Source organism: Coenobita brevimanus, chromosome 22 (assembly GCF_032717465.1).
Source record: "Coenobita brevimanus isolate Jiangsu-jjx chromosome 22, ASM3271746v2, whole genome shotgun sequence".
Taxonomy (NCBI): domain Eukaryota; kingdom Metazoa; phylum Arthropoda; class Malacostraca; order Decapoda; family Coenobitidae; genus Coenobita; species Coenobita brevimanus.
In genome coordinates this window covers 40,104,934-40,122,627 of record NC_136975.1, presented here as the reverse complement: position 1 = coordinate 40,122,627, position 17,694 = coordinate 40,104,934, and the positions used below count along the sequence as shown (strand labels likewise).

Sequence of the window (17,694 nt, the reverse complement as noted above, 5' to 3'; positions counted from 1 at the left end):
CCATAGGTAAGCAATTGCTTGTGAAGTCAACCTACATGTACAGTACAGTACAGTACATACACCGTGTAGGGATCCGGCGCCCCCCTTGTGGTATACACCTCGCCAGGGTCGGATTTGCATCATTCCCATGGAAGCGGCAGGGAAATAAGAAGTTTGTTTCCAGAGTCGTTGCCGCAGCTGCTCCACTTACGGTGCACAGTGCCACCACGTGTAGGTCCCACGTCAGCGTTACCTATACTCGTACTTGTAAAGAGATTTATTAAAGGTTATATTCAGTTCCTTCAGTTTGAAAAATCTCTCCCAGGCCGAACCATATTGCTTAATGACGGTACTAGAATACGTAATCGGAGTGAACTGGCTGATCTTTCACTACAATGATGTCCAGTTTGTTCTCGCTTCCTATAAGCAATCTTATTCAGTGTGGAAAACACTTCTCGTACTGAAGGGGTTACCAGACTACTGTATACCTGACACATCAATTTCGATAAATCTCACAAAAAAAAAAAAAAAAAAATCGTCTAGAGGCAGCAAGAATGAATATACTGAAAACGCTGACGGGATGAAAGGGTTAAGCGCTGAGTATACCATGCATTTTCCTTTCTTTGCCTTTCCTGTAACAGCAAATCTCAATTATGACAGGGAAGTCATTTTCAAGGAAAATATATATATATATATAATTATATGGTAAGAGTGCCTGCCATTCACTAACTCAATGGACTGCTGATCTCAGGTGACTAAACTTAGCGATAAGCCAAACCGTTTCCTGTATGTCAAGAAGCATTTACTGCATTGGGTGATAATCATATAACCCAATGACGGCAGGTGGTGGTCTTGTGGGTTAAGGCAATCCTGTCGGACTGTGACTCTTTTCACCGAGAGCCATCGTGAGACACCGAATTTCACAGGAAATCCAAGGTTAGGTTGTGTGGCTCTCCGTGGCTCCCGGAGAAAAGACCGACCCAGTTTGATGGCTCACGGCGAAAAGACCGACCCCGTTTGATGGCTCTCCGTGACCCTCGGTGAATTGACCAGCCCAGTTAGGTGACTCTCAGTGAAAAGACCGACCCTTCCTTACCATTTATTTTTTATTTTTTCCAGACAAGACGCTGATGTTCTTTTAAACTGATTTTTTGTACTGTACGTCAAAGCCACAAAGACAAGAGAAAAATAAGGTGGCTCTCTGTGGCCTTTGGTGCACAGACCAAACCCTGTCAAATAGGACCCGTAATGATTTGCTTTTGGGCAAATGCCGCGGTTTCTTACCCACATACTGCCACTCATGGGCCAGTGAGGGTGGTCATTATGACTGTAAATGTTAGGACTGAGTTGCCTACCTCGGGACCCCCACGCTCCTGAAGGGGCAAAGAAAGTTCGGATGATCGACATGACAGATAATTCTTCCTATAAATAAATTCATATTGATGTCTGGGAATTCTCTCTGTCTCTTTCTCCCCCCCCCCTCTCTGTCTCTGTCTGTCTCTCTCTCTCTCCTCCACGATTCACTGACAAACCTAACATCAGGTCGGTCATAGTCACTCCTAGTTTTTGCAGAAGGAAGAAGGAAAACAACAGATCTACCGTAATACATGAAGAGAAAACTTACTCCCGTATTATTAAAACAAAAAATGTACATGAGCAAACATACACACTAGCATATAACCCCCGCCTCCACCATGTCGTCTAGTGTATCCAAGAAGCGTGTTCGTAGTAGTGGGTTCTTCAGTATGTCGTCCGTCAAGTGCCGCTCCCGCCAGGCCTTCAGTTTCGCCTTGGGGTCCTTGGCCACTACATCCTCAGCGCCGAGTCTACCTGTAGGATCTGTCATTAAGAAAGGCAAGATGACCAGGGCAAACCAAAGGCCAAACGCCATCTTATCCCGGAACTCCTGCCGGAGCTCCGACATGCTGAACGGCATCTCCGCTCCGCCTGCCTGGGTGACGGTGCTGAAGGTGCTGTAGTAGCAGGTCAAGAAGGAGTCCAGATTTGGCCTCCTGACATCTGACGAGACGCTGTTCAAGATAAAGTAAGTGAGGTCCGTGCCAGGGGAGGCAACACGTGATACCTGGTGATCGAGCAGCATAACTTCAGCTGGTGTGCCATCGTCATTGTACCTTTAGGGCAGGAAGCACAATATGTCAACAACATTTAGACACAGTAGTTTTTAACTCCTTTAACATTATGATTTATCATTTCATTGTTTTTCCTGATTGATGTTTGAACATGTAAAAAAAAAAAAAAAAAAAAAAAAAAAAAAAAAAATGAATAATCGCGGAAAATTTTTCCTTCATATACCTCCCTCAGGAACTACGAAATTAAAGTTATGTCCAACAAGAGTTTTAATTCTTGTAGAAGAATATAAATGTGGTACATGTAAAATATACAGTAGTACCTGCAATCAACCACTACTGCTGCAAATATTTAATAACGGGATATAACATGCCAGTTTCATATATGTCATTTTACTACTGCACTGGTCAAAATATCAAAGTAAATATCGGTTACTTGAGCCTGGAAATGCATGGTAGTAATATAATCATGTCATGTAATATATACTTTTTTTTCCCTACTGAAACAAAAGACATGCCTGTATTCTCGAAGATTGAGGAAGCTCCCAAACACCTCCTCCTTAGCAATTTATTTTTGGTTATGCGTAGTTAATATCCTTTTGTATGTTATTTAAGGAGAATATGGCAATGCTGAAGGGATTTTATGTAACACAGAAGACTACAGCAAATCAATATGCAAAAAGGATGAATTCCCCGAGCTAGGACCACTAGGCCATACAGCTCTGCAGGGCAAGGAGAGATCCTTGGAGAGACCGCTACTTCTCTCACCAGAACGACGCTACCCTGGTTCGGGCTCGAACTGCTAACTCTACGGTCATACAGTGAAAGCGTTACCTCTGAGCTATTCTGGCCGCAATTTAAAAAAAAAATGCTTAGGAAGATGTGTTGGGAAGCTTCCTTACCTAACGAGAATATGGACCTTACGATCGCAGCTCAACTCTTCAAGTGTTATAAGATATACATGCTGTGCAGTTAAGTAATGAGAAATTATACCTCAATGTATTAAAAAAAAAAAAAAAAAAAAAAAAAAGACAATGGACCTGCTCATCCCAAGTGGCCATCACCGGGATAATGACACCTGGTGGGAGACATTTGTGGTCCCATTCTCGTAGTATTTGGAGGCTGAATTCATCGTCTGATTATTATTATTTTTATAATAGTAATAATAATAAAAATAATAATAATAATAACAATAATAATAATTAATAATATTATTATTATTACTATTGTCACGGTTCGCGTTGTTTTTCTTATTGTTGCTGTTGTAATAATTATTATTACTATGACATCATGATCATTATTATTATTATAATTAATGTTGTTGTTATTATTGTTGTTCTCACGAAAAATTGTTTATCCTACAATGTACGTGTAACCTGGTGCGGATACTTGGATTAAAATGTTTGTATGCGTATGCTGGAGTACTCTCCATATTAGAAACACTGAAAAAAGTCAAGAAAGGAAGATGGTCAGGAGTAGAGTCCTGAAAGCTTATGACAGTAGAAACCCAGCTCTCCCTACCATCAGCTTTCTATCTGCCTTGGAGTAATGCCCTCGTCATCCGGTGCCTCAGTCTCTTCCCATTAATATATATATATATATATATATATATATATATATATATATATATATATATATATATATATAAATGTTTTGTGGGAAGACATTTCAGTCCATCACTCAGGCAACTCTTTCAGACTCTTCAGTAACCTGCGTGATGTATGGTCGGCCTGTTTACTCATGACGGAACTGGGCCAATCCCACACTTTCAATACCAAGTCGTGGTTGCATGAAACTATATACGCCTTACATATAAGACAGGACCCTTTGACTACATTTGGCCATCAACTGAGCCAATAGGGGTATGGGATCTACATGAGGTAAGAAAAAAGCTCTGTTACAATCAACTACCCACCTGAAAAGCAAGTTATTGTTGAAGCAGTCACCGTGGCACAGGACTTCAAAGGGCGGGACGCGAGTGATCTGCTTCTGCAAAATGTCGAAACAGTTTTGTGTGTTCTCTTCAATCCACTTCGCTACCTTCTCGTACCCCCCAATCTTCCTCAGGATCACTACTGTGTTGTCGTGGCCCCCGGTCATCATGTTGGTGAACATTTGTTTGTGTTCTCCGCTCGTGCTGAAAAAGTCCTTTTTGAGGGTAAGGTACTTGTCTGTCAGGTCGCACTCAGGCAGTCTCGTCTGCAGGACATACGAGGAGGCGTGCAATCTGGCCAGCTCCTGCATGACCAACTTTATGTGTGCTTCATCCTGCCCTTTATATCGGTCATACATCTTAAACCCCTTTGCCCTTAGGTCCTCCAAGAAGATAAGCTCATTCAAGGGCTGCATACAGGAGTAGACGAACCTTGGCGCCTTTATTTCGTCATGTCCCCCAGCAGTCAGAACAGAGTTCAGTTCCGGGGCAATCTTGGTGTAGAACTCGATTTCCTTGTCAAATATCATGTGGTTAAACTCCTCGGGCAGACCATCATCTCGACAAGGGTTTATTTTGACCACGTAAGACACCTGCTTCTGTTGGCCGGCCTGCTGGAAGTGGACCTGGACCCTGGTGACAACAGTGGCCACGTTGTCACCCTTCTCAACGCAGTCAGAGGTGGTGAAGGAGACGAGCTGAGCGGCATCACCTTTGTCTGCCATTAGCGCCGCCCTCACGTGGTCCTCCGTGATGAGAGTCAGTGGATCCTTCGGTCTGCCTCCCCGCTCTGTCACTGCAACATCACCACCACAAAGAGTATAACAGTACAAACAATAAGTGGGAAGGTGTTATAAGGGAAATTATTGGCTAGAAGGGCCAAAATAGGAAATTGTTTGTGACTAGGTGAACTTAACAGACAGAAGAGTCAAAGTGAGGAAGTTATTGACTTGGACAATATTAGTAACATGTAACTGTCTTCCAAACTGAAAGGGTGGAATGTGTTCGAGCGAGCGAGCAAGCAAGTCAGGCAGTGCTGAATAATGTCTCATGTGGCTCATCATCTTCCTCTGATATCTTGACCTGAAAATCACACCAAAAATATTGCCTCACACTTCCTAAAACCAATAGTCCTCTTGTATTAATTTTAGGTCTAGGGTCAAACAGAAGGTATTATTTGTTTGAAAGGGCAAAACTTGGTTGCTCTCAGCAATCGTCGGAAAATACTGCTGCGCTACTTAGACTGTGCTGTAACGCTAATCTGCCTTATCAAAAATTGTTTCCTCGATTTACGGAAAAACTATTGGGAATGACGGGATGTCTATAATATGAAAATAATTGAGGATTTTTAGGCGATTTCCAAATTAGTGTCTATCTCTCTTGTAATTTCAAAATTGGCTGAGATATTCAAAACAGTTCGCTACTGTACTACAGAGTTTTCCTCCCGACCCCTGCCCCCATTTCTTGCTGTTGAGATCAATCTTTCCCTCAGGGTACATATGTCGGGGTTCCAACCTGTGACTAAATTTGATGTTCTCGCTCGCTTCGCTCTCTCGAACGAGTAAACAACAGCAAAAGAAAAAAATGCTATGTGACCAGGAGAGTTTAATTGTAATATTCCTAGATCAACTGCAACTAAACCACCACCAACACTCCCATCAAACAGTTCAAATGCGGGGAACTTGTCGTGTCTACAGGAAATTAAATCAATATCAAGAATGATATACAAAAAACAAAAACAAAGCCAAAAAGTGGAGAAGCTCCTATGTGATCAGAGAAGTTTAATACCCATATCCTTAGGTAAGCTGTAACAACACTACCATGAAAAGTACCACAAAATCAGTCCATATACCTAGGCTTTGGGGGGAACTGAGGAGACAAGGCGACACACACACACCAAATTACTCATTCACACACAAACAATTACTTGTATCGTAGCCATTAAGGGGAGAAGGGACCGCGCCTTACCGCATCGCACCGCATGAGCGTCAACTGCGCAGTGCAATCCAGCGACATCCGCAGCAGAGCTGGTTTACCCCTGCCACATCATAATGGACCCATCCCTATCCTTGCACCTGACTCGATCAGCTGATCAGACAAGATGCAGGAAAACACCTCGTCGGGGCCGCGTCACCATTTATGCATTCGCAGTTTCTGCCCATTCATCCTTATCATGCGCAGCCACTCTTCCTTGCTCTACAAACATTCTCCTTGCATCTAACGCTCTCCTTGCTCTGCCCATCCATCCTGTTCGTGGTCTTCCACTCAGTCTGACATCTCTCATATCAGATCTACCCGTAATTATCTTCTTCACTACTCGCTCTTCATCCATTCCCTCCAGAATAGTCGAAAATATTAAAAGATTTAAGTCACCAGGGGATTTTAACAGTTAGCCTAGCCAAAAAATGAAGATGCAATGTGATTACGAGTAATTAACAGCCGTGAGCCAGAAAGTGGGGAAGTTGCTATGTGACTAGATGGAAATGATAGCCATAAGCCTCGGTATACTGCAACCACATGACCACCGCTATAGCCGGTTTGTCTTTATCTGATGGTACTGGGTCAAACGAATATTAAATAGCGGTTGAGTGCAATTCGATAGCCATTTGTTATGGTGCAGGAATAAGTCTCCATGGTTACTAGTCAAATTTACCCTCCCACCTGACTATACCTGGCCATCAACTTACGAAAAAAGGGTACAGATCATGGTCAGGCTACAACAAATACGCTACTGCACCACCACCACCACCACCATCATGATCATGATAACAATAATCATCACCACCACCTTGTCTCCCAGTACAGTAAGTACATGGGGTGGAGGGAATCTGAAAACAGGAAAAAGAAGAACTATCAGAGTACCCAATAAAATAGGTCACAAGTCCGTTTTTTCATCGCCCAACGTATACTGAGTAGCTGTTACCCTGAGAAAAATACAGACATACGGCTTCATTCAGCGTAATCTAAGTAATATACAGCTTAACTCAACTTAATTTAAGCGGTAGAGAAACAGGGACAAAAATATACATACATACGAGTACAAACATGTACAGAAAACAAACATATGCTCTTGCACCCAATATAGACAGGGATGTGAAGAGACAGAAACACACACACAGGGAGAGAGAGAGAGAGAGAGAGAGAGAAGAGGCCCAGCGTTATCCGAGTGGTAGGCATGGAAACAGAAAATAAGCAAACACAAAGAGACACACACACAGCTTCACCCTGAGTATTGTCCGTGGTGGCCACACACACACACACACACACACACACACACACCTTGTCTCCCAGTACAGACGAATATGAGGACCTGGCAGAGAGTACAATTCAAAGTATAAGATCATTACTACATAAAATGGAAGAGAAATCGAAAAGAATTATACCATCTGGGGATTTCAATACAAATATAAATTGGAATACTCTAGATATAATTAGCCAAGAAAGCTGTTGGGACCAAAAGCTCCTGGATCTAGTACAAGAGTTTTTCCTAACGCAACATGTGAGGGAAACCACCAGAAAAAGAGGACTTGATGTACTCTCAGTGCTAGATCTAATATTTACTAGGCAAGAAAATGATATTGACAGTTTAATATATCACCCTCCACTCGGCAAAAGCGATCATGCAGTACTAAATTATAACTTCAAGATAGCATATGACATAGTAAACAGCTATGACAATTACAAAAAGAGCCTAAACTATAAAAAGGGAAATTATCAAGACCTAAAGAAGTATTTCTTAGAAGCTGATTGGGAAAATGAGCTTAGAGGACAAGATTTAAATGCTGTATATAAAAAATTCTGTGAATTTTATGAAATAGGAGTCCAGAAGTACATCCCACAGGACAAAGAAGCAGATAAGAAAATACAGAAATGGTTCAATACAGAATGTAAAAAATCAAAAGAAAGAAGAGATTTGTTGTGGAATAGATACAGAAGACACAATAGTGAAAGGGCGTATAATAATTACAAACAGGCAAGAAACAACTATACAAGAATAAGGAGGGAAGCCCAAAAACAGTTTGAGGAGGATATAATAAATAAAAGTAGTGATCAACCAAAGCTGTTTTACAGCTATATCAGAAGCAAAACCAAAGTAAGAGATATAATACAATCCATTACGGACGAGGGAATCACTTATACACAAGAGAGATATTTGTGAAGCACTAAATATGAATTTCCAATTAGTTTTTACAGAAGAAAAAAATTTTGAGAGGGACTATGTAGAACACGCATGTCCACACATACTATCAGATATACAAATAGCAGAAAAAGTAATACAGGAGGAGTTAAGTAGATTAGACAGAGGAAAAGCAAGTGGTCCTGATGAAATTTCATGTTGGGTATTACGAGAATGTGCAAAGGAGTTAAGTAAACCATTATTTTTAAATTTCAAGAAATCCTTGAGTCAAGGTAAACTGCCTGATATTCGGAAAAAAGCAAATATTGTCCCCTTATTCAAGAAAGGAAATAGACAAAATCCACTCAACTACTGACCAGTGTTGTAAGCAAGGTATTAGAAAAGCTTATAAGAAAAGCTTGGGTAAATCATCTAGAACACAATATGATAACAGAAAGACAGTTTGGTTTCAGAAAAGGAAAATCATGTGTTACTAATCTGTTGAGATACTATGACACAGTAACAAACACAATACAGGAAAGGGAAGGATGGGTGGACAGTATCTATTTAGATTTCAAGAAAGCTTTTGACACAGTACCACACCAAAGACTTTTATGGAAACTATCATCAAGGAGGAATTCGAGGCAAACTGTTTTGTTGGATGCAAGACTTTCTCATAAAAAGAGAAATGAGGACAGTACTAAAAGGAAACTACTCATCATGGAAAGAAGTGATTAGTGGAGTACCACAGGGTTCAGTGCTGGCACGAATCATGTTTTTAGTGTATATAAATGATATAAACAGTAACACTGGAAATGATAGCTATCTGAATATGTTTGCAGATGATGCAAAAATACAAAGAAGAATTACTAGCACAGACTCTTGTAGGGAGCTACAAGAAGAATTAAATAAACTTCATGAATGGAGTAGTACATGGCAAATGGAATTCAATGTGGACAAGTGTCATGTAATCAAGTTTGGTAAAAGTGGAAAAAGACCTGATTGGGATTATAAGTTAGGTAATAAAACCTTATACACATCAGAAAGAGAGAAAGACCTAGGTGTGATTATCAATAACAGACTATCTCCGGCTGACCACATCAGCGAGAAGATACGGAACATGTATACACTGCTTGCAAATATGAGAATAGCATTCACATACATAAATGAAGACATGCTAAGAAGGATAATAACATCATTCATTAGACCAACCCTGGAATATGCATCAGTAGTCTGGAGTCCTCATCTCAAAAAGCATATAGACAAGATTGAAAAAGTTCAAAGGGCCGCTACAAGATGGATACCAAGCTTAAGGGACCTAAGCTACGAAGAAAGACTAAATAAACTGAATCTACCAACACTACAGGAGAGAAGGGAAAGAGGTGACATGATAATGCTATATAAGTGCATATCAGGGAAGGAGAAAATAGACATAAATGATTACTTAACATATGGAGAAGCATCAGCAAGTGGATACTGCAAAAAACTGCATAAGAAGAGAGGTGATAAAGACGTAAGGAAATTCAGTTTCCCAAATAGAGCAATTGATCAATGGATTGCACTACCGAATGAAACAGTGTGTGCCAAAACAATTCACAAATTTAAGGATATGTACGATAAATATGGTTTAAGACACGGGACAGTACGAGCTTGACTCATTCCTATAAAGATACAGTTAGGTAAGAACACACAGACGGGAGTATCTGATATCAGTAGAATCGGAGCTAAAATAAAATAAATAAAAAGCAATCTAACATAAACAAAAACGCACTAGACATAAACAAGATCTATTATGTTAATTACAAGATGCACACGAAGATTTGACATAATTACGATACACCACACTTACCATAAACAGACACGACAAAATAAATAATTCAGCATAACCCTAACGTAAGAATAACTACAAGCCGAATGTGAGCAATTCTTATGACTAAATAAAACGAGCACTATACACAAACAATGCTTGTGAGGTAAATGACAGTCAAGAAACGTAAACAGTACTCATGTCGTAAATGGATGCACATGACGTAAATATAAACCAAATTTGTCGTAAATAAAAATTCCACGACGTAAATAAAAATAACTCGTAAATAAAAGACGCATAAATAAGACACTATAAATAAATACAATATCGTTAACGTAGTAAATTGAAGGTGCACCACGAACCCAAAAGGCAAACAAAAGATCTTTTATGACAAATATCTCACACACTGATATAAACTATAAACATGACGTAAGCAAGACGCATGAACACACACACACACACAGCACAAACAAGATTTTCTAATTACAGTAATCCCTCCAATATCCGACATAATAGAGCCATAGGCAGGTCCGGATAGTGGTCCTGTCCGGATATTGGGCCCCAGCTTATGGACTTGTACTTATGGACCCTAACTCTGAAAAACACCTACACAACTCCCTCTGGACATGCATTGCACCTATTTAAGACCCAAATCACACCAATAAGGGACATAAAAGACTGAAATAAATGCAAAAGAACCATAAAATGAGGTTTTAGAGGTGAGTTTATACAATATTAAGCATTCTGGGTACTTACAAGTCCCTTGCTCCTGGACTGGTTTGAACCGCCAGTTTGCAGTCCACAGTTAATCCTCTGCACTCTAAATTCTAATTTCTTAACACTGCACAACACTGTAAATTCCTGTGTGTTCTAGTGGCAAGGTATTGCAGTTTATTCACTGTTTATTCACAAAAAACAAGCACCTGTGGCTTGCACTGTTATGAGTGTCTGCTCTCCATCGGAGTTAAGCTGTGACTGTTGATGTTGGTGGGGTAACAGAGTTGCCAGATCGCAACAGCCACATTACCAATCTCCTCAACTTTCATTGTCAAATATAACTTTTCATTACCAAATTCGTAAAGCTAGCATATATTCTTCACTAATTATATATACAAGTGGAAATACATGTAATCACTCTCCTTATAACTAACACCATGTTGATTATTTTCACACTATGTAGGGTAGCAGATTAATCAGAGAGAGCAAACAATCCACCATCTCCATCCTGTGTATCCTCATACATGTGAAAAATCCATTTGGTAATGCATTATTCTAATTCATTACCAAACGAATTTTTCATTACCAAATTGGCCCACACTTGGTAATGAAAAATACCAAATGGCAACCTGACAGGGGAGGGGGGAGGGGGAGGAAGGAAGGGGTGAAGGGACCATGGTGTAACAGCTGTTCGGCGCCAGGCGGGAATTTCAAATTATGGGAGGGAAAAAAGTCAGATTTTTTTCGAATTTTTTGCGGTTTTTGGCTCATTTTGGGAATATTGGATCCCAGTAGGATTATGTCCGGTTAGTGGGGATGTTCGGATATTGGGCGTTCGGATATTAGAGGGATTACTGTACAGTATAAACACACAAATTTCATTTTTAAATTTCCTGTATTTCATGGTTATTTTCTGCAAACTTCAGGTTAGTTCCGGGAGCAGCAGAGGGTAATCAGAATCGTCCAATGGGCAGTGAATGTAAGGCGCATTTTTGTGAGGCCCAGGCTTGAGCCTGGCTCGGGCCAGACTTAAGCCAAACGTCCATTCCTGTTTTTGCAGTGCCCAGGCTCAAGCCGGACTCGAGCCGCGCTTGAGCCAGACTCAAGCCGGACTCGAGCCGCGCTTGAGCCAGACTCAAGCCAAGTCGATCCACCCCTGGAGCTGGCTTGAGGTAGCTCGAGCCCGGGAGTGTGATGTCATATGTAAACAAAGATGGCGTCTTCCATTGTGTTTTAAGTGCTGTTCTCAATTTTTTTTTTCAATATGCCATGAGTATGTGGCTTGCACCAATTGATTTTGATATACAGATATGCTAGAATTTACAGTTGATGCACGTGAGAGAACATGTGTAGCAAGAGTGGATTGGACAGTTCGTTTGTGGTGCAGATCAGATCAGATGGTGTTCACTCAGTATTGCTTTTGAATCAGCACTGGGCTGTTCGTTGTCTTTTTTTTTTTTTTTTTTTAAATACGTTTTCTAGTGTTCCATACTTCACAGAGGTATTCTTGTAATGGCAGAATTTTTTATCTGCATCTTTTGCATATGTTAATAACAGTATCTTCTCTAAATTGCCTTCTTCTACCTCCTATTTACTTCTTATATCTTTTCATGCATTACAATTTTTAAAAAAATGTTCAAGAGCTTCTTCTCGTTTGGTTACATAATTCACAATACGTATTTCCAATATACCTTGCTCTCCAGTTTAATTTTACAGTGTTCGAGCAACATCTGTGCAGCAGTATAGAACCCTGTGTGTTTTCAGTTTTTCTTCCTTAATGTTTAATTTTTTCTCTTTATAAAATATAATTGAGGATTTGTTTGTCAGTTCTTCTCTCCAACATTTTCTTTTTTTCGTATTCATTTACCTTCTTCTTTGTTTCATCCTTTTTTAAATTGTCCAGTTGGTTTGTATTTCTTATGCTGATTTCCTTCATATATTCCTGAATATCTTTTATCCATGCATCTCCTTTTTTTTTTTTTTCCATACAGTTCTAAGAACACATTTAATGCTAGTGAATTATTTCCTTGCTGAGGAAAGCATATAATGAGTGGATGAGGAACAGGGGCGTCGAAGAAGCTGAGAGGAGGACGAGAGAGTTATATGTAGAGAAGAGGAGAGAGGTAAAAAGATTAGTAAGAGAGAGTAAGAAGAGAGTGGATGAGGAATTTGGAAGGAATTTGAGTGCAAACTGGAGGGAATGTAAGAAAATGTTCAGGAAAGAGGTAAAGAGAGCTACACAGGGTGCCAAACAAAGTTAGTTGGGATGTGAAAGATAAAAATGGTAGATTACTAGTGGAGAAGGGAGAAAAAGTGAACAGATGGAGAGAACACTTTAATGAATTGCTGAATATAGAAAATGAAAGTAATGACTGTCTCATGTAACCCAAGTGTTCTCAGGGAAAGTCCTGTTTTCGTCACTGTACAAAAGAAACTTATAGAAGTTCTTGTAACCTTCCACATCAGTTGGGGTTTCATTTGACCATACTCACCTTGAATATAAACTGCCTACCTTTTATGATTTTGAGTGGAGAATGAAATATGTCATTACCCCTTTAACTTCACCCAACTCAGTATTCTATAAAGAGTATGTAATGTATATATATATATATATATATATATATATATATAGTGCATACACTTCATAGAATGCTGAGTGGGGTGAAGTTAGAGGGGTAATGACATATTTCATTCTCCACTCAAAATGATAAAAGGCAGGCAGTTTCTGTTCAAGGTGAGTATGGTCAAATGAAACCCCAATTGATGTGGAAGGTTACAACATTTCTATCAGTATCTTTTGTACAATGAAGAAAACATTACTTTGACTCGCCCAAATAACACTTGGGAAAACTGACACAGTCTACAGGTGAATTCTGTTGCATTTGTTGTGGATTCTCTGAGGAACCTTATTGGTATAACAGAAAAAGAATGATGAAGCACTGAACATAATATTATAATGGTGATTGTTTGAATTCACTCCACGGAAAAATCAATTTCAGTTCACCCGACACGACGCTTGCATGTATAAAACCAAACTAGAAAGACAGAGAGAGAGAGAGAAATAAAGGCCAAAGACCAAACAGTTTACATTATTAATTTTCAGTTATCCTCAACAAAAATTTTTCTCCATTTGTGGTGTCGGCAGTGACATTACTTTCTATAGAGCTGCTGTAGTTCTCGGGTGCAGAAATGTATAATTTTTTTGCTTTTTCTATATAAGATGAATTTTTATTAGCCTTGCTATCACGGTCAGTTTCTTATTACTGGTAATTTAAGGTAAGGTATAGTTAAATCTAACAAGCTAACCATATGTTTTCCATATTGTGTGTAGTGATTGGGGACAGTAAAAGCTATTTTTAAAGTTTCATTGAGTTTTATGGAATCCTCTTGTAATGCATAAAGGTATTACTAATATTTATAGCTATATACAATCCAGTTTCCTATGGGGGGGGGGAAAAAAAAAAAAAAAAAATCTAATTATTACAATAAGCAAACATTTACCTTGGATCTGAATACTGGCATAATTTTGAATGTAACTTGACATTTAAACTTCACTTAAAATATCATTTTTTTTTTTTTTTTTTTTTTTTACCCATGCTTCCATGTTGCATTGTCCTCTTCCATACGACTACCATTCCTCCAATACGCACCGCACTCGCTCTCATTTACTGTTTCTCCACAATCCTTCCACCCATCACATTCTTGGTCTTCCTTCACACATCATCTTCCACCTCATTCACACCATCCTAGTCTGTCTTTCATTCTCCACAATTCCCACAGTCATACAACCTCGGACAACATCTTCCAAGTCATGCAATCACATCCATGACAGTACCATTATGTTTCACTCCATCTTAACATGTAACTCAAGTTATTCCTAAAAAAAAAAAAAAAAAAAAAAAAAAAAAAAAAAAAAAAAGGATGTATGGTACACTCTACAAAATACTTGCAATGAAAAGACTTTTTTCGATGCCACTAACATCGGGCAGAAGAATTTGATCAAGAATATCATGTTCATCATCATGTTCAACCTCAACAGAGCCTTCATTTAGAAGAAGGGTTACTTCTACAGGGTTCTGTAGAGTTATGTTATGAAGTATGCAGCAAGGCTTTATTATCTGGGGAATTCTTTTGACATCTGCATCAATATACTTCATACACCTGACCCGGCCTATAAGAAAAGCAAAAGCATTTTCTATTATATATCTACTTTGCGACAATTTCCTATTAAATTTTCTTTGCATATCATTTAAATTTCCTGTATCTCTGAAGGGAACAAGAAGGTTGGTGGACTGTTGAAATGCAGAATCCCCAATGATGTGATAGTAATTCGTAGGGAAAACAGTTACTGGCGAATGAGTCATTAAATGATTGAGTCTTGTATTCTTGAAAACTCGACTGTCATGAGCAGAGCCAGGGAAGGTAAAGAATTTCTCACTGTCACATACTGCCATTAGGTTTACATTGTGTCTGTTTGTTCGGTTAAGGTAATCGGACTGGACATCATCAAGCTCTTTTATCTCCACATGGCAACCATCTAATGCTCCAAAAATTCCTGGAAACCCAGCCACATCTTTGAATTTTTCCTCAACTCTCTTTAAGTCATCACCAGTTGGCCATGTTATGTATCTGTGACCAAGACTGCAAATAATGTTTATGACAATTTGAACACAATTAAAAACAGCACTCTCTGATAGGCCAAACAATTCTGCAATTTCTCTGTATGTGGCTCTGTTACCTCAATACCACAAACCTAGCTGAAGGCACAATTTAGCTGGAACAGGTGGAGTCCCTCCATGGAACACTGGTCTGTACTGCTTCTGTATAAAATCAAGGAGAAGAGTAAAGGTTTCCTTGGTGACTCGCATATTTCTGAAGAAATCAAGATCTTCTTTCTGATCCAGGTGATCAGGCCTTTCTGCTTTCCAAGCGATTTTCTGCACCAACCCAAAGGAACATAATGTCATTATAAAGTATGGTTTTGCTATTATTATTAATATATATATATATATATATATATATATATATATATATACAGTATATATATATATATATATATATATATATATATATATATATTTTTTTTTTTTGAGGGGGTGGGGGGACACATTGACCTAACAGCAAAGTAGCTCACTGAAGGGAACACCTGAATGGAAATGAGGGTCAATTTTTAGTTTCACACAAACACTGATCTTTGCATCAAATCTGAGTGTTTCCAATGGTTTTTGGTGTGATTCATTTGATTTTGCCCTTGAAATCTATGGCCAAACAATGGTTTCAGAGGAATGAATATTTTTGCGATCACCTTAGAGTCCACTATTTCTTTTTAGAAATAAAGGTCAAAATGAACAGAATCACACCCAAAACCATAGGAAACAGTCAGGTTTGATGAAAAAATATGTATTGTGGGCTTACTACTTACCATAACCCAACCCAACCTAATGTAACCTAACCACCTAACCTAACCCAACCCAACTCAACCTAATCCAAGTATTATTCATTTGTGAGCAAAGTGCATAGAATGAAAAATGGTCTATATTGGCCCAGAACTTAATTGGTAAACTCATGTTTCTAAGAACCTCTGGCTGTGCGAATATAAAAATTATCCGAAATGAGCACCACCAGATACCCATTAATCACAAAGCAATGTGACCCTATGGCAGAAATTCGCCACACATTCAATACGTTGTTATCACAAATGAATATAATCTTGATAATTCCTTTCCCCTGAAAGTATGCACTGATAGAGAGTTCATAATGCAGGTACAGTTCATGCAACATACAGGGAGTGCTGCCTGTTGCATGCACACCTGAATGAACCAGACATGCACTCATACAGCTTATTGGCCAACTTCATACTTAAATGGCCAATCATCTGCACCCAAAAGAAAAAAAAAATAGATATAAAAATATATAAATCTGGCTGGCACAACATCTGCATGATGAAGGCTCATGTATTCCTCTACGGTACAAGAGTGGACACAACAGTCGCAGACTCTTGTGTCTCTGCAAATAACGGAAAAGTTCCTATCTGGAGGGAAGACTTACTGCTTAGATCGAAAATATCTGATTCTCCAATATCTGCCATGCTGCTTTGCGTCGTCAGCTGACCGGGGTGTCTGTTTACATTCGTCAGTACGTGAGTACGGCTCGAGCACTGTTTTTGCGGGGTCACTTTGGCTTAAGCCAAAGAGCGAAGCCAGGCTTGAGCCTCAGGCCTCACAAAAACGCGCCTTTAATATCTGCATCTATACCAAAGTATTGGAATATTCTGTTCACTGTAACGTGAAGTAAACGTGTCATTTCTTCAATACCGAGCTGTAACAAGGATTAAGGGGTATGGTGCTAGTCATGAAGAAGTGCTATGGGAAGGATGTTGAGCCGAGGCATTGTCTACCTCTGAGATAAGGGAAATAAGCTGCAAAGATAACGAAAGTCGCCTGTTAAAAAAAAAAAAAAAAAAAAAAAAAAAAGCATGTCCAGCTATCTCACAGTATTGAATCAACTTTCCGCTTTAAAAACAACACATTTACTTATATTTACCGCATACAGTACGCATGCACTAGTCATATAAATATCTGACGTACTTTTGAAAGGTGAGAGAGGAAGCATTCGATGCACTTGGATACTGACAAGACAGCTCAGCTGACTCATGCCTGTCACACGAAACGCTAAACTTGCTACAGAATCCGCTAATATGCCATGAAACATTAATGAACCAAAAAGAAAACTGCAGAAAAGTGGCATATATCAAGAATGTCACTAAAACTGCAAATGGCTCGAAAATATAGCTAGAATTCTTGCTATAAGTTTATCATCGCTAAAAACAAGTAACAGCTCGTGCATCTAGCGGCAGAAACACTATCTACCGGTATCTATCTATAGCCCGACGCCCTAATCCCGCAAAGGGTGGCCGCAGACAAAACGCCTCCAAGTCGCTCTGTCACCCACCATTTGACTACTCTCCCCCCAACTCACCCCTCCCCCTCCCTCATATACCTTTCAACTCCATCTCTCCACCTCATCCTCGGTCTACCTCTCCCTCTCCCTCCCT

The 17,694-nt window shown here is 39.4% G+C and overlaps 1 protein-coding gene across 2 annotated transcripts; it reads right to left on the bottom strand.

The window, feature by feature from the left end:
- Positions 1-1,581: 1,581 nt before the first annotated feature.
- On the bottom strand, positions 1,582-16,733 carry LOC145392388 (uncharacterized). 2 transcript variants are annotated; one of them, XM_080266789.1, is made up of 3 exons: positions 16,689-16,733; positions 3,982-4,795; positions 1,582-2,111 (listed from the first exon to the last, which is right to left on the bottom strand). In XM_080266789.1, exons 1-3 carry the CDS (start codon positions 16,726-16,728, stop codon positions 1,649-1,651), a joined length of 1,317 nt encoding a protein of 438 aa, XP_080122915.1. In that variant the 5' UTR covers positions 16,729-16,733; the 3' UTR covers positions 1,582-1,648. The 2 variants fall into 2 exon arrangements, with proteins under 2 accessions (XP_080122915.1, XP_080122916.1); XM_080266790.1 differs by lacking the exon at positions 16,689-16,733 and adding an exon at positions 10,680-10,810.
- Positions 16,734-17,694: the final 961 nt, after the last annotated feature.

What these genes read in the sequence shown, in the direction of transcription:
- LOC145392388 (XM_080266789.1), bottom strand. Translation starts at nt 16,728, where the DNA reads ATGGCAGATATTGGAGAATCAGATATTTTCGATCTAAGCA. An exon ending in AGATATTTTCGATCTAAGCA is followed by an intron (nt 4,796 to 16,688) that starts GTAAGTCTTCCC and finishes GTGATGTTGCAG; the next exon opens with TGACAGAGCGGGGAGGCAGA. An exon ending in AACAATAACTTGCTTTTCAG is followed by an intron (nt 2,112 to 3,981) that starts GTGGGTAGTTGA and finishes CCTGCCCTAAAG; the next exon opens with GTACAATGACGATGGCACAC.